The sequence below is a fragment of the Salvelinus alpinus genome, chromosome 34 (assembly GCF_045679555.1).
Source record: "Salvelinus alpinus chromosome 34, SLU_Salpinus.1, whole genome shotgun sequence".
In the NCBI taxonomy this organism is placed as follows: Eukaryota; Metazoa; Chordata; class Actinopteri; order Salmoniformes; family Salmonidae; genus Salvelinus; species Salvelinus alpinus.
In genome coordinates, this window is record NC_092119.1 from 24,236,154 (window position 1) to 24,258,976 (window position 22,823).

General features: G+C 40.9%; 1 protein-coding gene across 2 annotated transcripts; it reads left to right on the forward strand.

The window, feature by feature from the left end:
- The first annotated feature begins 8,587 nt into the window (after nucleotides 1-8,587).
- LOC139563553 (zinc finger protein 770-like) lies at nucleotides 8,588-13,135 on the forward strand. Of its 2 annotated transcripts, none has more exons than XM_071382318.1 (2): nucleotides 8,588-8,789; nucleotides 9,231-13,135. In XM_071382318.1, exon 2 carries the CDS (start codon nucleotides 9,294-9,296, stop codon nucleotides 12,810-12,812), a length of 3,519 nt encoding a protein of 1,172 aa, XP_071238419.1. In that variant the 5' UTR covers nucleotides 8,588-8,789; nucleotides 9,231-9,293; the 3' UTR covers nucleotides 12,813-13,135. The 2 variants fall into 2 exon arrangements, with proteins under 2 accessions (XP_071238419.1, XP_071238420.1); XM_071382319.1 differs by having other exon boundaries at nucleotides 8,594-8,739.
- The last annotated feature ends 9,688 nt before the right edge of the window (nucleotides 13,136-22,823 follow it).

Below are 22,823 nucleotides of genomic sequence, written 5' to 3' on the forward strand. Positions count from 1 at the left end.
CTATTCGATGCTAATTCAGTACGCCACAGGATGTTTTTGTGCTGGTCAAGGGCAGTCAGGTCTGGAGTGAACCAAGGGCTATATCTGTTCCTGGTTCTACATTTTTTGAATGGGGCATGCTTATTTAAGATGGTGATGTCGTGCCAACGTCATGACAGTGAGGAACCACTTTTAAAGAATAACCAGGCATCCTATACTGACAGAATGACGTCAATATCCTTCTAGGATACCCGGGCCAGGTCGATTAGAAAGACCTGCTCGCTGAAGTATTTTAGGGAGCGTAGAGATTGTAGAGGAATACAAATATCTGGGTGTCCTCTTGAAAGTTGTATTGTCACTTTGTTTTGTTTTGTATTTAAACACCACCTTAAGTGTGTACATGACACTGCAACAACATTTCACCATGGGGACAATAAAGTCAGTAAAGTCAAATAAAGTTAGTTCCTGTCCTGGACTTGCCTGACTCTGCTGGCCATCCACTTGTCCTGCTGGCTCAGTCTGTAGAGAGAGAGACCTATCTTGACAATAGAAACTATTCTCTCCCATCCACTGCATGGAGCTACAACTCCAGAACAATGCTGAAGGAAGGTCCATCCTGGGATCAGTTAGATCCACGCAGAAAAGAAGAGGAACTTGACTGTTCATACAGACTACATCTGGACGCACACCAACCTTTTAGTTGATGGCTTTACTATTTGTCATTGTGTGTTGTGTGAATGTGCTGATGTAGTACATTTCTGTAAATATGTGTATAATTGTGTACATGAGTATGGGGGCTTCCTCAAGACACCAGGCCAGTAATCCACTGTATCCTCCACCCAAGCCTTCCAGCAGCTGTCACTCTGAAACAGAGAGAGCCTTTATGAGACAAATCTACTGTTCAGTACAGGACAGTACAGCCCACATGCCAGAGCACCAGAGCCCATTAAAGACCAGCAGTCAGTGTATGCCGGACTACGAGCTAAGAGCTACTATATATCCATGGATCTCCTGCTGTTAGCGATAGAGTTACGCTTAGCACGCTAACACCCATAATAAAAGCTTTGTGTGACAGAAAAGCTATACATTGATTTGTTTTTAGGGTGTTATGTTTTGTTTTTCTCCCTCATACTTGGCGGGCCAGAAACGTGTTATTATTGTGTAATAGGCAATCAGAACCAAGCACCTGAAAAGATGAAGCCTCTTTACGTTGCCCATCGATTCTAACTCAGTCTGGTTAATAGGAGACGGTCGTTTCCCTAGCCTACACAGGTGTCCACACAGAGAGAGTGTGTGTGTGTTTGATGGGTCTGGCAACAAGTCTATATCTGGTGTTTGTGTGTGTGGCGTATGAAGAAAACCATGCCATGGTTTTGCTCCTGGAACATTTATTTTCTCAAAGATCCTGAACTATATTGAAGAGCTCAATTGGAATGCATCTTTACTCAGGCTATAATCTCTCCGTTGTGCTTGTGATGGAGGGAGCAGAGTGGGCTATTGATCTCAACCCATCTATCTGTGGTTTTCATTGTGCTTATCAAAAATTTGACAATAGAAGCAACTGACAGATCCTGAAGGTCCCAAAAACAAACAAGCAATTATCTATGAGGCTGAGCAAAACAACACACCAATAAAATACTGTACATGTTAAGATTAACCATGTGGGTTTAGCCTACCTAAAGGAAATGCAAGGGAACAAATATGGAATAACAGCAGCACTCAATTTAGAAATGTGTAATAAGATCCTTACTAAAATGCTGAACACGTGTTAGAAGTTTTGACTCTTCTCAGTTTATTGTTTAACTGTGAGTCCAAAGCATTCCTTTGCCTTACTGAAATACCAAGCAGATCTTTGGGTAGGCATCCCGAGGTAGGAATCTTGTGGTCTGTACAATACTACATATTTTTTTACACACCCTTTAATCTGAATGTGGTAGGCCTACGGGGGATGGTGTCAGCATTTCAGAATGCCCCAGCCACAACATTTGGTGCCACACAGACAGACTTTGTGCCACACACAGACAGACAGACAGACTTGTCGATCACCACAGAAAACAAATATGTCTCAGACATGCAGACAGACAAGCAGAGACAGCAGACATGTTGTCACTTCCCTGGACATGGCTGTACACATACTGTAGGGCTACAGTTCGGGCTGCAAAATTACAGGAACTTTCAATAAATTCCCTGGTTTTCCAGAAATCCTGGTTGGACGAATCTGGATTTCCTGCTTATTCCCTCCTGATCCGGGCTACGTCCAACCGGGATATCGGGAAAACCAGGGAATTTAGTGAAAGTTCCTGGAATTTTGCAACCTTATCTACAGACTGTGGTGTTTGTCGATGTTAACTGCTCAAAGTTATGACCATTGTATCTTCAGAAAAATGTATAAAGACATGGTGACATTTAATTTTTTATGTTAAAAAAAACATCCTCTACTCAAGAAACCTGCAGCCAGCCCACACACAAACTAGTAGTTGTTGTGGCTAACATTGTCCTTTGTGTGCAGTGTACCACCCTGCGGCCCTTGTCATTGTGGCCAGGCACATGGACTTTGACTGTGTGCTAGCTCCTTCAGGCTACCCAGGCTGGCTTCGCAGTTTTCCTTCCCCCTGGCAGTTTTATACAGTGGGGGAGACCGTGTCAGGATGTCTCTGGGGCTTCCGACACTGTGGCCTCTAGTTTAAAATCCAGGGTGGCTGATACGATTGTCATGTTTTGAATCTTTTTGAAAGTGTTCTTATTTGTGTTTCTTCAAAAAAACATGTTTATTTTATTTTTACAACTGTGAATACTAGCAACCATCATATAAGACATGTATCACTGACATGTTGGTGCTTCCATGTATTCCTTTATTTAGCCTCTACGACTCTGAGAATGGAATACGTCTCTCTGGTCTTTAACATGTAGGCTCACTTTTTGTGAACAGTCCCATCACAAGTCAGACTGTTGAATAAACTTTGAATGTACTTTAGCTGTTGTCTGCTGATTTTGTTCTTATATGTATCCACAGATAATTGTTTATTATCCCAACCTTCAGTACACTGGTTGTATTTTCAATGCTAACGCAAGCAACTTGCGTATGTCAACAATGGCTGAGTTTAACCGAAGCACAGACCAAACTTTGTCCAATGCAATCAGCTGGAAAATTTCACAAGCACTTCCATCTGATTGCGAGGGAGTGCACTTTGGTCGACAACATTCGGTTACATTCGGCTATTGTTTAGATATTGTGCATCACGTGAAATGCGTCAGGAGATGGAAACCAGTGCTCCAGCACATTGGCTAACCGGGCTATCTGCATTGTGTCCTGCCACCCACTACCCGCCAACCCCTCTTTTAAGCTACTGCTACTCTGTTCATCATATATGCATAGTCACTTTAACCATATCTACATGTACATACTACCTCAATCAGCCTGACTAACCGGTGTCTCTATGTAGCCTCGCTACTTTTATAGCCTCGCTACTGTATATAGCCTGTCTTTTTACTGTTGTTTTATTTATTTACTTACATATTGTTCACCTAATACATTTTTTGCACTATTGGTTAGCGCCTGTAAGTAAGCATTTCACTGTAAGGTCTACACCTGTTGTATTCGGCGCACGTGACAAATAAACTTTGATTTGATTTGAATACAAGCAACAGAACCTACCGGTGCCGTAAAAAGTTGAGTAAGCAACACTTTCCTGTGGTTACCCTATCTCCACTTCCACTTGGCTTGTAGAGACTATTGCATATTTTTTACAGTGACTTCTTTAAGACTGATATCTTGGAGTAACCATGGCAACAGTCTGATTTATAGACGATGCTTTATAAGGCTTCATGATGAAGCAGGTTATTGTGTGGTGTATACAGCCCTCTTATGGCTGATTGTATGAATTGCAGCCAAATAGCAGCTCTGGTAGAGCTCACTGGAGGCCTTCTTGTTAATTCCATTAAAAGTTTGTTTGTCCATTCATTTGTGTATTTTTGCATCTCTTAAAGTATTTAGTCAAACATCTAATCCGAGGGTGACTGCGTGCAGGCAGTAAACAGTAAGCTTCTAGAAAGCTCCAGCGCTAGAAAGCCACTAGGTTAATTTGTTAATCTTTAATTACACTATAGGATGTGGGACATCTAAGTTGAGGCAGGGACAGACTGGTCCATTTTAGCCCAGTAGGCCTGTCTAACTTGGGGGTTTTGTGCAAAATTATAATTATCTGGCTAATAATAGGGCCCTCAAGGAACAAAATGGGCCGGTGTGGGATCCTAGAGGAAGAAAATGGACCGGTGTGGGGTCCTGGAGGAAGAAAATGGGCGGGTGTTGGGTCCTGGAGGAAGAAAATGGGCCGTGTGGGGGCCTCAAGGGGAAAAATAGGCTGCTGTGTTTGAAATGCCAAGGCCGATCTCCAGTCCAAGTCTGACCCTGGGTTGATGTAAACATATACTTCTATAATTGTGTTTCCAATAAAACTTGGCAACCCTTTCTCCTTTTCTGACTAACTATACCTCTGACAGACAGGTATTTCTTATACAACTTTTACCTTTATTTCAACAGGGAGCCTTGCATTTGACAATTGACAAATTTGATAGAATACAAGCAACAGTTAGAATACACAAACATCTGAAATACAATCATTGATAAATTCTGCATCTCTCAGCTACCAGGTTTTCAATCAATACCCTAAACTGCCTGAGCAGCACCAGAACATCCAATTTCAACGAGATCTGCAGATTGTTCCAGCAGTGGGGCGCATCAAAACTAAAAGCGGATCTACACAATTCGGTGGAGTCCCGAGGAACCTCAAGACTTAACCAACCCTGTCAACGTGTTTAGTATCTCATGTCTTTATACTTAAACAACGAAGTGAGGTTTGTTGGAAGCTTGTCCAGTAGTGCTTTGTAACAAAGGAAAATAAGTAATATCGTGACCAACGGGACTTTAATAAGGACCAGCCAACCTTCTGATACAGGATGCAGTGATGCATATTAAAACTATCACCAGAGATAGGGCGCTATGATAGACAGCATCCAAAGGTTTAAGAGTAGTGGCTGCTGCATTCCGATAAATGGTGTCGCCATATTCAAGAACTGATAGGGAAATTGTCAAAGACCCCAGTCTCCTGAGTGGCTCCAGACTGACGTAGCGGTCTAAGGCACTGCGTCTCAGTGCAAGAGGCATCACTACAGTCCCTGGTTCAAATCCAGGCTGTATCACATTCGGCTGTGATTGGGAGTCATATAGGGTGGCGCACAATTGGCCCAGCGTCGTCTGAGTTTGGCTGGGGTAAGCCGTCAATGTAAATAGGAATTTGTTCTTAACTGACATGCCTAGTTAAATAAAGGTTAAATAAAAAACACTGTCCTCTCTGCTACCGCACGGCAAGTGGTACCGGAGCGCCAAGTCTAGGTCCAAAAGGTTCCTAACAGTTCCTACACCCAAGCCATAAGACTAATGAACAATTCATCAAATGGCAACCTGGATTATTTACATTGTCCACCCCCCCACACCCCCCATTTGTTTTCTACACTGCTGCTACTCGCTGTTTATTATCTATGCATAGACACTTTACCCCTACCGACGTGTACAAATTATCTCGATTAACCTGTACCCCTGCACATTGACTCGGTACCGGTACCACCGGCATATAGCCTCGTTATTGTGATTTTATTGTGTTACTTTAAAAAAATATATACAGTGGGGAGAACAAGTATTTGATACACTGACAATTTTGCAGGTTTTCCTACTTACAAAGCATGTAGAGGTCTGTAGTTTTTATCATAGGTACACTTCAACTGTGAGAGAAGGAATCTAAAACAAAAATCCAGAAAATCACATTGTATGATTTTTAAGTAATTAATTTGCATTTTATTGCATGACATAAGTATTTGATCACCTACCAACCAGTAAGAATTCCGGCTCTCACAGACCTGTAAGTTTTTCTTTAAGAAGCCCTCCTGTTCTCCACTCATTACCTGTATTAACTGCACCTGTTTGAACTTGTTACCTGTATAAAAGACACCTGTCCACACACTCAATCAAACAGACTCCAACCTCTCCACAATGGCCAAGACCAGAGAGCTGTGTAAGGACATCAGGGATAAAATTGTAGACCTGCACAAGGCTGGGACGGGCTACAGGACAATAGGCAAGCAGCTTGGTGAGAAGGAAACAACTGTTGGCGCAATTATTAGAAAATGGAAGAAGTTCAAGATGACGGTCAATCACCCTCGGTCTGGGGCTCCATGCAAGATCTCACCTCGTGGGGCATCAATGATCATGAGGAAGGTGAGGGATCAGCCCAGAACTACACGGGCAGGACCTGGTCAATGACCTGAAGAGAGTTGGGACCACAGTCTCAAAGAAAACCATTAGTAACACACTACGCCGTCATGGATTAAAATCCTGCAGCGCACGCAAGGTCCCTCTGCTCAAGCCAGCGCATGTCCAGGCCCATCTGAAGTTTGCGAATGACCATCTGGATGATCCAGAGGAGGAATGGGAGAAGGTCATGTGGTCTGATGAGACAAAAATAGAGCTTTTTGGTCTAAACTCCACTCGCCGTGTTTGGAGGAAGAAGAAGGATGAGTACAACCCCAAGAACACCATCCCAACCATGAAGCATGGAGGTGGAAAGATCATTCTTTGGGGATGTTTTTCTGCAAAGGGGACAGGACGACTGCACCGTATTGAGGGGAGGATGGATGGGGCCATGTATCGCGAGATCTTGGCCAACAACCTCCTTCCCTCAGTAAGAGCATTGAAGATGGGTCGTGGCTGGGTCTTCCAGCATGACAACGACCCAAAACACACAGCCAGGGCAACTAAGGAGTGGCTCCGTAAGAAGCATCTCAAGGTCCTGGAGTGGCATAGCCAGTCTCCAGACCTGAACCCAATAGATAATCTTTGGAGGGAGCTGAAAGTCCGTATTGCCCAGCGACAGCCCCGAAACCTGAAGGATCTGGAGAAGGTCTGTATGGAGGAGTGGGCCAAAATCGCTGCAGCAGTGTGTGCAAACCTGGTCAAGAACTACAGGAAACGTATGATCTCTGTAATTGCAAACAAAGGTTTCTGTACCAAATATTAACTTCTGCTTTTCTGATGTATCAAATACTTATGTCATGCAATAAAATGCAAATTAATTACTTAAAAATCATACAATGTGATTTTCTGGATTTTTGTTTTAGATTCCGTATCTCACAGTTGAAGTGTACCTATGATAAAAATTACAGACCTCTACATGCTTTGTAAGTAGGAAAACCTGCAAAATCGGCAGTGTATCAAATACTTGTTCTCCCCACTGTATTACTTTACTTTATTTAGTAAATATTTTCTGGACTCTATTTCTTGAACTGCATTGTTGGTTAAGGGCTTGTAAGTAAGCATTTCACAGTAAGGTCTACACTTCTTGTATTTGGGACATTTGGGCTCCAGGATGGCACAGCGGTCTAAGGCACTGCATCTCAGTGCTAGAGGCGTCACCCTGGTTCGATCCCGGACTGTATCACAACCGGCCGTGATTGGGAGTCCAATAGGGCAGCTCACAATTGGCCCAGTGTCATCCGGGTTAGGGAAGGGTTTGGCTGAGGTAGGCTGTCATTGTAAAATAAGAATTTGTTCTTAACTGACTTGCCTAGTTAAATACATTTGACTATGCTTCCTGCAAGTTATATATTCCTGCAAGTTATATTTCTAAAAAAACAAACCACTTGAAATTTTTTCTTTTCAACAAGCTCATCCATATGTTTTTTAAAGATTAAGTCTTTGTCAATCCAAATGCTCAGATATTTGTAGGTGGGAATCCGATCAATGGGAGAACCATCCAATGAATAAATTTGTAATTAATCTTAAATATTCTTGCGAGAACTAGAGAACAACATGTATTTAGTCTTGCCTGCATTGAGTACAAGTTTTAAACAAACCAGTGCTTTTTGTAAATTAACAAGGTCAGATTGCAGCTCTAACGCATATGGCTGATTTTGTCAGTGTACAGTGTCCTGATGTACAGGTTAGTTCAATGAGTTCGGAGCAGATTTGGATTGTGGATAGAATCTTAAATTTGCACTAAAATTAAGTCCAGAGACGAGGCTGTATAATTAGAGTTTGTGTCACAATTGGCGTGCTAAGCCAACCATAATCCTATTACAAATAACATCTTCAAAGAGTGTTTCTTGGGTTTTCAAATGTGAATCCATGTCCAAACAAATGGATTTGATGGATGTGTCTGAATGTCCCCACTAACTGGGTCTGTGAAGGGAAATACCGGAAGAGTTTGGACGCTGTTCCTGCACATTTGGTTACTCTTTTATATAAAAATGACTTTCTAGGCTGTAAGTAATTGGGCTACTATATTAGCACATACACATGAAATACATAATCTCATCATCTATAACACTTTTAATTTTGAAAACGTTTTTAGGTATTCAAATCTAATATAAAACAATTTGCTGTGCACTTCATTGACTACAATACACCACAAACTGGGAGTGGAATTCCGCAAAGTTTATTTATGTATGTATTTATTTTACTAGCGCCTCGGATAAAACTCATAGATAGATACTGCCACTACGGTAGACGTCAGTTCAGCAGTGTAGGAACCTGAAATAAGTAATATTGATTCCATCCGAGCGTTATTGAGAGACGGACACAGTTGGTGTTTATTTTGAACATTGTTTTCACGTAATCGAAATTTTTTCGTCGTTTTTTGAACCGCACAAGCATACATTTGACTTGTATTTCTTATTCTTGAGAATTACCATCAACTCGACTCGTGCATGGTGACTATTTTAAACATTTATCCTGGTGAAACTGGCAAATTAAAAATTAGGTAAGGTTAGCTAGCTAAGCTAGCTAGTAGCGCTATCCTTTTCAGTTTGTCATTCTAGCTTGAATGTTACGTTAGCTAGCTAACTCAGTCCTAATATGTGTTGACTACAAGTTAGGCCTATTTTATGTTACATAGGAGTTTGATGTATATATAGCTATGAATGTAACGTTAGCTAGCTATCTCGTAATATGTAGCTAGCTACGTCTCAACTTAGGCCTATTTTATGTTACTTACTGTAAGGGAGCTTTATTGATCAGGTGAAATATTTTATTACAAAATCGCGCTAAAAGAGCCATGAATGGATTTGCAACATATTTTTTTGTTGCTCATACTAGGTTGAAGAATGCCGTTTTTGATTCAATTAATTATACATTACTACTTTTCTATGTGTATTTACCCACATCAATATTGTATTTAAACATATTTGATATTTTTTCCTAGATTGCTCAATGAAGGAGAATCATCAAGCATTTGTCGAACATCACAGGAACGAAGAAGACGACAATGCATCAGTGCAGCGTTTGTTGTAAAGGTTTCCCGAGTGCCTCTAAACTCCAGAGACACTATCTCATACACACAGGCCAAAAGCCATTTACCTGTTTGGTTTGTGGCAAAGCCTTTAGACAATCTGTACATTTAAAGAAGCACTCCGAGACACACACAGGGAATTACCACAATTGGAGTCCACCCACAGACAGTTTGCAACATACTATACCAGTACCTACAAGCCCTGATCCATCTCTTGAGAAATCTGGACATGATTTAATTACAGACACCCCACTGTTGCCTGCAGCATATTTTCGAAGAGATGGGACCATGGAGAGGACACCACCAGAGATGTACACTACAGCCTCAGAGATCAAACCGCGACCTGAACTTATCCCACCTGCTGATAATGGTTTATTTAGCAGCCAACAAAACACCCAGCCAGGAGGCCATTTCTTCACCGATTTACTGCAAGATAACATGATCGGTTCTGATGGAATGGAGAACAGTGCATGGCACACAGACGATGTCTACACATGTACAGTGTGCCTGATGTGTTTTAGTTCCTCTCACCAGCTTCAGAGGCACTTACCAGTTCACAGTCAGCCAAAACCTTTTGAGTGTAACATTTGTGGGAAGGCCTTCAGACTAAGGGCCCATTTGAAAATGCACTCTCAAATACATGAACGCAGGCCTACTGGATTTTCTAAGACTATCCCCATGCTTGGGTCTCAGCAAAGCTCTTTCAGAGGTAGAATGAGGGTGAACCACGAATGTCCAACCTGCTCAAAAACATTCTGTTCTCCATCCAAACTAAAGCGTCATTTTCTTACTCACACTGGCCAGAAGCCTTTTTCCTGTGAGGACTGCGGGAAAACATTCAGGCAGGTGTCACACCTGAAAACCCACCTATATGCCTCGCATAATAAATCAAATCTCCAAAATGTGTGTACCAAACAAAAAGAAAAGCGAATAGATGCTAGGAACACAAATGTAGATATGGAACTACAGTGTGAAATAAGTGTCGGTGCCCCGCAGCACCTGGACAAGTTAGAAAGGTCTTCGCTTCCTGTCAAAGTAGAGCCGAATGCTAGTGGTACCAGTCAATTTGAGTGTAGCATTTGCTCAAAAACATTCAGCAGTTCAATTAGACACAGGCAGCATTACATGATGCATAAAGAAGTAAGACCCTTTCAGTGCCGTGTCTGCGGCAGACCCTTCCGTCTTTCGACCCATTTAAAGAGGCACCAAGTCAGTCATAAGAACCAAGATGAATCTCAGAACACAAGTCAGGTGGATGATCCAAGGGGTGCCGTGTCTGTGTCGAAGACTGAACATGCTTCCCAAAATTCAGACAAAGGGATGACTTCTCCAGAGCTTAATGAATCGAAAGCTCTTGAACTCAATATTATTGTGAAACCAGAGCACTGGAAGCTGAATGTGAAAGATGATAAAGACTTTCCAGTTTCCACTCTGCAGGAACCTGAATCAACTGCAACATCTCACCTGAAGACGCCAGTATTTGGTCAAACCAGCAGCCAACGTAAGATCAGCCAGAAAGCAAAGAATCAGCAACTGAACCATCAGTGTCTTGCATGCCTTAAATGTTTCCCTTCTCCATCCAAACTGCAGAGGCATATGTTGACCCATACTGGTCAAAGACCCTTTGGGTGCTACACGTGTGGGAAGCGATTTCGCCAGCCAACACATTTGAGGATCCACTCCCACACTCATCTGTGGTCCAAAAATGGAAAGCAAAGATATGCTCCACGTTCTAGACCTCCATCACGTCGAATTACTGAACACCGAGAGTCTCCAGTGGGTGTCCAATTTCAGGAAAAGCTTCCTGAAAAGCACAATTCTGATAGGAACGTTCACCTCAAGTCCCCTACAGAGAAACAGTCAGGTCAAGGCAGTACTTTTGCTTGTGGACACAATGAAAGCAATAGAAAAATGCATTGGTTTCAGCATTCAACATCCTCCCTATCCAAGCCTCAGCTCCCTCTCCAAATGCCACCAGAAACAACACTGAATCAAAGTGGCCACTTGCAATTGAAAATTCAAGCAATGCCTTCAACAGGAAAAGTCAATGATGCCCCTTTCCTGAGTACAGGTCCAGAATTGGCTTTGAAAGGCGCTGACGCCATCTCTGTGGGGAGTACAAACCATACGAAACACCAGTGTTTAATATGTTTCAAATATTTCCCATCTGCCTCTAAACTACAAAGACATAACCTTGTACACACTGGCTTGAGACCATTCCAATGCCTGGCATGTGGAAAAACATTCAGACAGGCCACACACCTGAAAGTCCATGAGGGAACTCACAAGTGGAGACCCTTCAGACCTGCCTCTCGACAGGGAAATAGAATGAAAGTAAGAAGGCCGCAACAACTTCAGTACCCTAAAGTCTGTGTTCAAGTTCCTGTGACAAGTTCTATGAAAGCAGAGCCATTTCATTCAAATGGTGTGAATGAATGGAGACCATTCCAGGACAATTTTGAGGATACCTGTAATAATCAACCAAAGGCACAACAGGACAACAACATTAACAGCACTTCTAAACTGTCCATACCAAACAAGGTGACCTGTGCTAAAAGAAAAGCACACCTGTGCACGATTTGTCAAAAGGGCTTTGACACGCCATCGAAACTATCTAGACACTTTCTCATACACACTGGGATAAGACCATTCAAATGCAGTTTATGTACTAAAACTTTCAGACAGCCTTGCCACTTGAGAAGTCATGAACGACGAACACATGAGATTAAAACATGTAGTGATGTCCAGGATAACAGCACATTTAGGGACCCTGACCATGAAACTCTTGCCTCTGCTCACGGAAAGAAACTGAGAGACATGCCACAGTCCTACAAAGACAGTTCTGATCACAGCTCAGTCACTGATGAGGGTTTAGGTAATTCTTCAGAGGCAAGAGACCCAAGCTTTGTGGCAATACAAGACATAAGCCTACCAGATGATAACATGGAATCTGGGAGTAGACAAAGCGAGGACTATTGGTGCACTGAGTGTCACAGTAATTTCTTGTCCCCATCTGAACTTGCTACTCATCTTATTGTTCACAGACATGCCCTAAACAATGAGATGACAGGTCATAATTCATTGCAACAGGAAATGGGGGGTCACATGCATTCTATGCAAATGGAATTTCAAACCAATCAAGTCATAGCAGATGCAGACAGTCATAATGTTATCCAAAATGAGAGGCTTGATCATTACTGGCGTGAACCAATTCACATGTCATTTCAGTGTGACAAATGCATCACATCTTTTGAAACAGAAAGGGATCTTCAGCTCCATAAATGTGCCCTAAGAAATCAAATTGAGGTTACTCAGTCAAGCACATATCGGTGTGCAATTTGTTTCAAGGATTTCAAGACTCCTTCCAAACTCCAGAGGCATTATGTCACCCACACAGGCGAGAGGCCATTCCAATGTAAAGTGTGTGAGAAGACTTTCACACAAGCGTCTCATCTAAAAACCCACCAGCGCACACACAAATCAGACATGGCCTAAACAGATATTTCTGTTTTTATTGACCTATATCTAATATGATTTCTTTTATATTTTCTCCGTTTAGTTTAATATGCCCACATCACTATTCATAAAGGACAAAATTACCATATTAATGATTTAATAAACTGCCTTGTGTTGTAATTGAAATTATTGTGAAATTACTGTTGTGAAGCCAAGTCATTTGTGGAATCGTATAACAATGTGCTTGTTATTTATTGGTTATTTATCACCTGTATACCTGCCATAATTTGCTGTTATTAATCCAAGTTTTAGATCACATATTCAGAACAAATAAATGTATAAATAAAAGTATTTCTCTGCGATTTTATCTTGATTAGTCAATTGAGTTATGCAAAACTCTACTTGACATCATAACTGGTTACTTGAATCATTAACATGCCATCTTGATACACTCTAAAAAGTAGGGGTTCAACAAGGGTTCTTATTTGAAGAACCTTAGGGTTCTTGGCACTGAAAATGGCACCCAAAAGGTTCTTCCAAGAACCCCATAGGTGGGGTTTATCGATGAACCTCCTTAGTTGGTGGGGGTTCATGTAGGAACCTAAGTCCCCAACTGAAACATTTGGATTTGAAAGGGCAGCAGGTGCAGGCTCTTAACTGAAAAATGTAAAGATCTCATCTTAAGGGAAGGTTGTCCCTTGTATGATCTAAATTGATATTGTTTTATGATGATCTATTTTTTCATATTTATGCAAATCTTTCTAAAAACAGAAAATGGACACAATTCAATGGATATCAATCAACAAAGAGGTAAGAATATGTAGGCTATAAGAATATGTTGAAGGCTTGGGTGCAGATGACTGAACTGCTCACTTTTGTGTCTGAAGGTATACAGAAAATGAGGCATACAAAGGTATGTCAATAGGTATGTTATGCAGATCACATTACCTCGTCAATGAATATCCCATCCCATGGACAAGGTATGTGAATGAAAACCATTATCAAAACAGTTTTTTTCATTCACATTCACCACAAAAACCAAGGTACGAATACTGTCAGGTGCATGTTTTGTTAACCATCTGTACAATTACTATTTTTTTGATTCACAGACTTCCCCTTCCTTATACCTCTGATGAATATAACAGGAAACCTGTTTGATCACCATGCACTGCAAAATCATTCTGCTATGGATACAGAGAACATCAACACATTAGCATCAACACGCCAGAGGATATACTCTAATCAGTTATTGTCAAACCGCAAACGAACTTGCATTTTTAGTGCAACAGTTCCACATTTTAAAGTAGTTACAAGGCACAACAGTCCTTTATTTATACGCCTTTAATTTAACAGCAAAGAGGCCCCTTCCAATCATTTTCTATTTTGGCTTTGTTGAAGTCCTTCATCCCCAGACAATCTGAATGGTATCTCTGGCACACAGAGCATTCTATCTGCAGTATTAAAAACATAAAACAGGGTTATGTTTATTTACATCTAAAAACAGGGTTATGTTTATTTACATCTAAATTACAGTTCTGAAATACCCAAATTCTGTTACATGCTTTTGCAATTAGGAAAATTTTCAAATTGGATTGGATTTTTGTTCAATTGCTAAATTGACTTTAAATGACATGCATTTGACCACAACCCTGACAGAAGCACACATAACTGAGGTGTTAATCATCATTGAGTTTTCAGGCAATATAAATCATATAGTAATAAAGGCATGCTTTTGCAAAAAACGTATGTTTTGATCAAAAAGATATCCCACATCAATGTTGTTATATCAAACGTTACAATAATGGCAGTTTTTGAAATCCAAATCAGTTTAATCGTCACTTGTGCCAGATACAACGTGTGTACCTATTACAGTGAATTGCTGTCATAGTATGTACAGTTGAAGTTGGAAGTTTACATACAGTCGTGGCCAAAAGTTTTGAGAATGACACAAATATTAATTTCCACAAAGTTTGCTGCTTCAGTGTCTAGATATTTTTGTTCACCCTTCTTTTTCAAGACCTCTGCAATCCGCCCTGGCATGCTGTCAATTAACTTCTGGGCCACATCCTGACTGATGGCAGCCCATTCTTGCATAATCAATGCTTGGAGTTTGTCAGAATTTGTGGGTTTTTGTTTGTCCACCCGCCTTTTGAGGATTGGCCAGAAGTTCTTACTGGGATTAAGGTCTGGGGAGTTTCCTGGCCATGGACCCAAAATATTGAAGTTTTGTTCCCCGAGCCACTTAGTTATCACTTTTGCCTTATGGCAATGTGCTCCATCATGCTGGAAAAGGCATTGTTCGTCACCAAACTGTTCCTGGATGGTTGTGAGAAGTTGCTCTCGGAGAATGTGTTGGTACCATTCTTTGTCATGGCTGTGTTCTTAGGCAAACTTGTGAGTGAGCCCACTCCCTTGGCTAAGAAGCAACCCCACACATGAATGGTCTCAGGATGCTTTACTGTTGGTATGACACAGGACTGATGGGAGCGTTCACCTTGTCTTCTCTGGACAAGCTTTTTTTCGGATGCCCCACACAATCGGAAAGGGAATTCATCAGAGAAAATGACTTTACCCCAGTCCTCAGCAGTCCAATCGCTGTACCTTTTGCAGAATATCAGTCTGTCCCTTATGTTTTTCCTGGAGAGAAGTGACTTCTTTGCTGCCCTTCTTGACACCAGGCCATCCTCCAAAAGTCTTCGCCTCACTGTGCGTGCACATGCACTCACACCTGCAAGATGCCATTCCTGAGCAAGCTCTGTACTGGTGGTGCCCGGATCCCGCAGCTGAATCAACTTTAGGAGACGGTCCTGGCGCTTGCTGGACTTTCTTGGGCGCCCTGAAGCCTTCTTCACAATAATTGAACCGCTCTCCTTGAAGTTCTTGATACTCCGATAAATGGTTGATTTAGGTGCAATCTTACTGGCAGCAATATCCTTGCCTGTGAAGCCCTTTTTGTGCAAAGCAATGATAACGGCACGTGTTTCCTTGCAGGTAACCATGATTAACAGAGGAAGAACAATGATTCCAAGCACCACCCTCCTTTTGAAGCTTCCAGTCTGTTATTCGAACTCAATCAGCATGACACAGTGATCTCCAGCCTTGTCCTCGTCAACACTCACACCTGTGTTAACAAGGTGGAAATGCTTTTTGGGGATTCAATTCATTTGCATGGCAAAGAGCCACTTTGCAATTCATCTGATCACTCTCCATAACATTCTGGAGTATATGCAAATTGCCATCATACAAACTGAGGCAGCAGACTTTGAAAATTAATATTTGTGTCATTCTCAAAACTTTTGGCGACGACTGTACACCTTAGCCAAATAGATTTAAATTCAGTTTCTCTGTTGCTGACATTTAATCCTAGTAAAAATTCCATGTCTTAGGTCAGTTAGGATCGCCACTTTATTTTAAGAATGTGAAATGTCAGAATAATAGTAGAGAGAGTGATTTATTTCAGCTTTTATTTCTTTCATCACATTCCCAGTTGGTCAGAAGTTTACATAAACTTAATTAGTATTTGGTAGCATTGCCTTTAAGTTGTTTAACTTGGGTCAAACGTTTCGGGTAGCCTTCCACAAGCTTCCCACAATAAGTTGGGTGAATTTTGGCCCATTCTTCCTGACAGAGCTGGTGTAACTGAGTCAGGTTTGTAGGCATCCTTGCTCGCACACGCTTTTTCAGTTCTGCCCACACATTTTTTATAGGTTTGAGGTCAGTGCTTTGATGGCCACTCCAATACCTTGATTTTGTTGTCCTTAAGACATTTTGCCACAACTTTGGAAGTATGCTTGAGGTCATTGTCCAGTTGGAAAACCCATTTGCGACCAAGCTTTAACTTCTTGACTGATGTCTTGAGATGTTGCTTCAATATATCCACATCATTTTCCATCCTCATGACGCCATCTATTTTGTAAAGTGCACCAGTACCTCCTGCAGCAAAGCACCCCCACAACATGATGCTGCCACCCCCATGCTTCACGGTTGGGATGGTGTTCTTCGGCTTGCAAGCATCACAGCTTCAGTGGCTTCTTCCTTGCTAGGGGGCCTTTCAGGTTATGTCGACATAGGACTTGTTTTACTGTGGAAATAGATACTTTTGTACCTGTTTCCTCCAGCATCTTCACAGGGTCCTTTGCTGTTGTTCTGGGATTGATTTGCACTTTTCGCACCAAAGTACGTTCATCTCTAGGAGACACAACGCGTCTCCTTCCTGAGTGGTATGACGGCTGCGTGGTCCCATGGTGTTTATACTTGTGTACTATTATTTGTACAGATGAACGCGGTACCTTCAGGCGTTTGGAAATTGCTCCCAAGGATTAACCAGACTTGTGGAGGTCTACATTTTTTCCCCCTGAGGTCTTGGCTGATTTCTTTTGATTTTCCCATGATGTCAAGCAAAGAGGCACTGAGTTTGAAGGTAGGCCTTGAAATACATCCACAGGTATACCTCCAATTGACTCAAATGATGTCAATTAGCCTATCAGAGGCTTCTAAAGCCATGACATCATTTTCTGGAATTTTCCAAGCTTTTTAAAGGCACAGTCAACTTAGTGTATGTCAACTTCTGACCCACTGGAATTGTGATACAGTGAATTATAAGTGAAATAATCTCCTTACAAAGGAGTTGTTTAATCTAACTGCTTAACTATTTATCTGTACGTGGAATTGTATTTGTTGTTCTTTTTACTCATTTTCAAGAGCACAGACACCAGGGACAACATACACACTGGTCTCTACCTTGCAGATGAACTGAAGGCAGTCATCAATGACCTTAGACCACAGAAGATATTTGCACTGGTGACAGACAATGCTGCGAACATGAAGGCTGCTTGGTCTAAAGTGGAGGAGTCCTACCCTCACATCACACCCATTGGCTGTGCTGCTCATGCATTGAATCTGCTCCTCAAGGACATCATGGCACTGAAAACAATGGATACACTACAAGAGAGCCAAGGAAATGGTTAGGTATGTGAAGGGTCATCAAGTTTTAGCACCAATCTACCTCACCAAGCAAAGTGAGAAGAATAAGAGCGCCTCATTGAAGCTGCCCAGCAACACTGGTGTTGTCATCATGTTTGACAGTCTCCTGGAGGGGAAGAATTCTCTCCAAGAAATGGCCATATCACTGTCTGACGATATGGACAGCCCCATCAAGAGGATCCTCCTGGATGATGTATTTTGGGAGAGTGGTAAGCAGCCTGAAACTCCTGAAATCTATAGCAGGAGCCAGTGCACGGATTGAGGGAGACAATGCCATATTGTCTGATGTTCAGACTGCTTGCAGATGTAAGAGAAGAAATCCGTACTGCAGTTCTGAAATACATCAAAAAGCGTGAAGACTTCTGCCTGAAGCCCATACATGTTGGACCCCAAATATGCTAGCAAGAGCATCCTGTCTGGTGCAGAGATCAACAAGGCCTATGGTGTCATCACTACCATGTCTCGCCACCTTGGTCTGGATGAGGGCAAGGTTCTTGGCAGTCTGGCGAAGTACACTTCCAAGCAAGGGCTTTGGGCTGGAGATGCAATATGGCAGTCGTGCCAACATATCTCATTAGCCACCTGGTGGAAGGGACTTTGTGGATTTGAGGCTCTCCCCTGTTGCCTCCATCATCCTCCAAATCCCACCAACATCAGCCGCCTCAGAGCGCAACTGGTCCTAGTTTGGGAACACACACACCAAATCACGTAACAGGCTGACCAATACAGGGGTTGAAAAATTGGTGGCCATCCAGGCAAATGTGAGGCTTTTTGAGCCTGACAACGAGCCATCCTCATTAAGGTTGGAAAGTGTTAGTAAAGATGAGGCCTCAGAGTCTGATGTTCAAGAGGTGGATATTGAGGAGGTCCAGGGGGAAGACATGGAAGCCTGAGAGGAAGACAAACAAAGCTTTAGTTTCAAGACTATCATTTATGTTGAAAATGTTTTTGGGAGATGAGAAGGATCATTTAATATTCCCTTTCTTTTGTTGTTCAGTGAAATCATCCCATGTGAAGAGTCAACTCATTTAATTAAAGTTCAATTCGTAACAATAATATTTTTTCTATTGGAAGGATTTAATAATTTGCAATTTGTCTACTTATGAGAAGGTAAAAGGTTTATGTTTCTGTCTCCATATGATATGGTAAATATATCCAATGCAAAAAACATCTACATTTAAATGGTATTAATATTAATTTGCATATATTTCCATTCATTCTCAAATATATCCGTTAATTCCCACAGAAAGTTTCTACCTCTGAATATTCCCCAAAATGTGCAACCCTAGCAATAACACAAGGATAACCCTGATAAAAAAGTTTAAAAACAAAGTTTCATACTTCTAAATGTCTTGAAGGATCAAACTACATGAGTTTTCAGAGTCTACTGTTATATTACACAAATACAAACCCAGTTGGTCAGATTATCATCAGTTTTCTCTGGATGATGCAAAGCACACATCGAGCAGTATTGCTTCGCGTTGAAGACTGTAAAAAAAAAAAGAGGACCACATTTATATGCATTGTTGACACATTTAAAGACACTTTCTGGAACCCATAGTTCTAAAGGTTGTGCTTCAAAGACAATCTGTCCCTTACAGTTAGATACATTGTTCTCTCACTGTCTGTGCTTTGCCCCATTCCCACACCCTGTAGCAAAGGGTTCCCCCAAAGATCGTCTTTCTGCTTTACATTGGAGCCAAAAGTTTACCTCAAACACCTTGTCAACCCTGTTGTAATCTACTGTTAAGTCTGAGATTTTCCCTCCCTTTTTCCTTATTTCCTGTTAGCCTAACGCAGAATAAAAACAACACCTCCCCCTAATGGCTAAAACATAAAAGCAGCAAGGTTCCATGAGATCACCATGTCGGATTTAGAAATATATGTAACATGAATTACAATAACTACAGTAGGTACATCAAACCTACATCAAAGTACATTAAACCTCCAGAAATGTATTTTCCAGTATCAGTAGTTCCTTTTTCAGGCTTTTTTCCTGAGGTAATAGATTCAACTGTTCAACACTTACAGCCAAAGGAGATAGACTGTTCAAGTTTTTAAGTCCAGTTGGAGTTGATTATAGGCAGTACAAGCTGAGTGTTGGAATTATAAAAATAAAAAAAACAGTTTTTCTGAGATACAAAAGACCATCACAGACTGTGCTGTCATTTTGCACATTCTAAAGTTCAAACAAACAGTAACAGAATACCTGAATACTTCTCTGCATGCTTTAGTGTCTAGCAAGCCAAGACCACTGGACTTGGTGTATGTAGGAGCAATTTATTTTCGTGAATAGGGTGGTGTTAAAGGAATTTCATTCCTATGTTTATCAACCAATTCAATTAAAACATTCTGCCCATAAATAAGAATTTGTAAGATAATTATCAGCCAAATGGACAGAAAACCAGTCTTAAAATCAATCAATCAATAGCGTTTATTCTCGAGAGTACTGAATCATAGTACAATTTACATCAGGTTATATAATAAATATGATGTCATAGGTTTTAATGTCCAACCTCCTCTCGGATACAATGGCAATACAGTTCAAGTTCTCATTACTGTCTGCCACCTGTTCAACTATCTACAACCAACTTAAGGTCTTTCCCCTCCCTGGGTAGACAGAATGTCCTGTAAGGAACACAGCATTCCAGCCTGTCTGAAGATAACTCCATTCTTTCTAATAAGGAACATATTACACTCAGAATTATGATTATAATAAGTTTCATTCATACAGTAACGTCTAAGTCAAATGTATACATATTTTAGTCATTAAACACAAAAATCCCGTAACAGGTGGTGAACCTAATAAAGTGGCAACTGAGTGTAGATATCACAAACGACTCCTTTTGAGCAGTGTTTGTCTGTTATACGTTTGATCAAAGGGTATAATGGTAATTCTGATCCCCAAGGTCCTCATACTGTAGGCTCACTCGGATATATAGAGTTGGAGGTAAAGAAAAAAAGATGAAACTAGGACATTAAAACACTGCCAGAATTCTTTCATTCACATCCATTCACATAAAATATGTATTTTAAAGTATAAATACCCTTCTAAGACAACTGTCTTTCTGGACGTTTTAAAAGGTTTGCAAATTATTCTTTCTGCAAGGAATGTGAACTGAAAGGGATTTGGTAATAGCTATGTAGGTGACGTAGTTTCTACACTGGTGTAATGGGTATAATGTGTGGTAGTTGCACACCTCCCTGCTGAATTATGTAGAGCTGATTTGGGCCAGTTGATATTTTTTTTCATGATCTTTTGTGAAAAACCTAATTTTCACATAGGCTTTGTACTATCAGTTTAAGAGAGCAAATAGCATAGGGACAGCCTGGTTGAAGTCCTAGTTTTTAATGGTTAGTGCCAGTAGATTGCAGAGGAGTTCACATACAGTTCAGAGGCAGGTCATAATGTATACATTCAGCCCAAAAACCAAACATGTACCATCTACTTCTTATATTAGTGCTTTTTTTGTTATCCACCCTCTGGTATCTTTCAATACCCATACTAATATATGGTTATGTTTCACTCTTAGTTTTCTTTATCATCTCCACTGTGGAATGTTGTCCATGTTAATCCTCTTGGTTATCTTGGTCCTCTTGATCCATCCACCTGTCTTCTTTGTTAGTCAGGCCTGACCCCTTCATCATGTAGTTTTTTCCTGTAATCTAATTTAATATGACTGAAGATGCAACATTTCTACCAGGCCCCTTCTAATAGGGTATAACAGACTCATTAGAACTTTGACCACGCCCTCTAGACAGACTACATGCCCTCTATCAAATCAAAACTGGAATTCTTCCTCAAAACAAAGGTTGTAAAAGTATGCTAGACATTTATAGAATACATCATATATAGTTTGATGTTTCTGTGACAAACAGTGAATTAGTTATTTATATCACTTTAAATGGCATTTTACAGATTTTATGTATTTCTATCAAGTCAAAACTGGAATTTCTACTCAAAAAAAGGTTGTAAAAGTATGCTAGACATTTATAAAATAAATCATATCTAGCTTGATTCTGTGACAAACGGTGAATTAGTTATTGATTTTTACATTTTTAAATGGCTTTTGGCGAATGTCTGATGAATGTCTGTTGAATGTCCTTATGTGTGAATATAAAACCAACTTTACCTCAGTCGAATTTGTATAGAGCCTCACAATCTCCCCCCTGACAGAATTCTCCCCTCCCTCTTCGCGTTCTTCATTGCTGCGGCTTGCATGCTAGTTGAGATTTCTCTTCTTCACTTCATTGTCAGTTTAGCCTACATTTCACTGATCTTAGTAGCAGAAAGCATTTTATTCTGCAGTTTTCGGTTTGGCTATTTGTTTCAATATGGCGCGCTGGGCGAACCCCCCCTTCAGCGCCCGCACGCGCCCCATGCCGCCCCCGGCAAGGTGCCGCCCTGTACCTAAATCCGCTACTGATTTGTATTAGTCTATAAATAAATATCTTTGCCAAAATTCGTCATCTCTCCCATGTTTAATTCGACTAGTATTTTTGAAAGTGTAAGGATAATAATTCAGCCATAGTTGTTCTGAAATGTTTATTGCTTGCCAACATTTTACTCCCTCTATGTTTAATATAATACATATACATGAATTATTAATTTCGGTTGCCTATCTTGAGGCGAAGGTTGTTCTATAGAAAGTATTTGACTCTTGCCACAAAATTAAGGAAATTAGAAGGGGGGTAAGAATTCGGGCAGGGGGAGATTTTCGACACAACACCTGTCCGGCACTGCTATCATCCTTTTACCACTTAAAACATATATATATTTTCCAAACATTACTTTTCTGACCCTTCCTTCTCTTTATTTTCAACTCTTTCGCAGCTTTTGTCGTATTGAATTAAACTTCGACAATGTCACTTTTGCCTCCGTGGATTGACGTACATTTTTTCTGCGGATTGGCTGTGTATGCTATTTGGCGCGCGTACAGTTAAGTCCTAAAATTTAGGCTAATGCAGTAATACCAGATAGCCTACGGTAATGAAAGAAGCACCTCAATGTAGCCCATATAAATTGCTGAATAATAATACATTTATGGATTGTTAAGGTATTGTGTG

What these genes read in the sequence shown, in the direction of transcription:
- LOC139563553 (XM_071382318.1), top strand. Translation starts at nt 9,294, where the DNA reads ATGCATCAGTGCAGCGTTTGTTGTAAAGGTTTCCCGAGTGCCTCTAAA.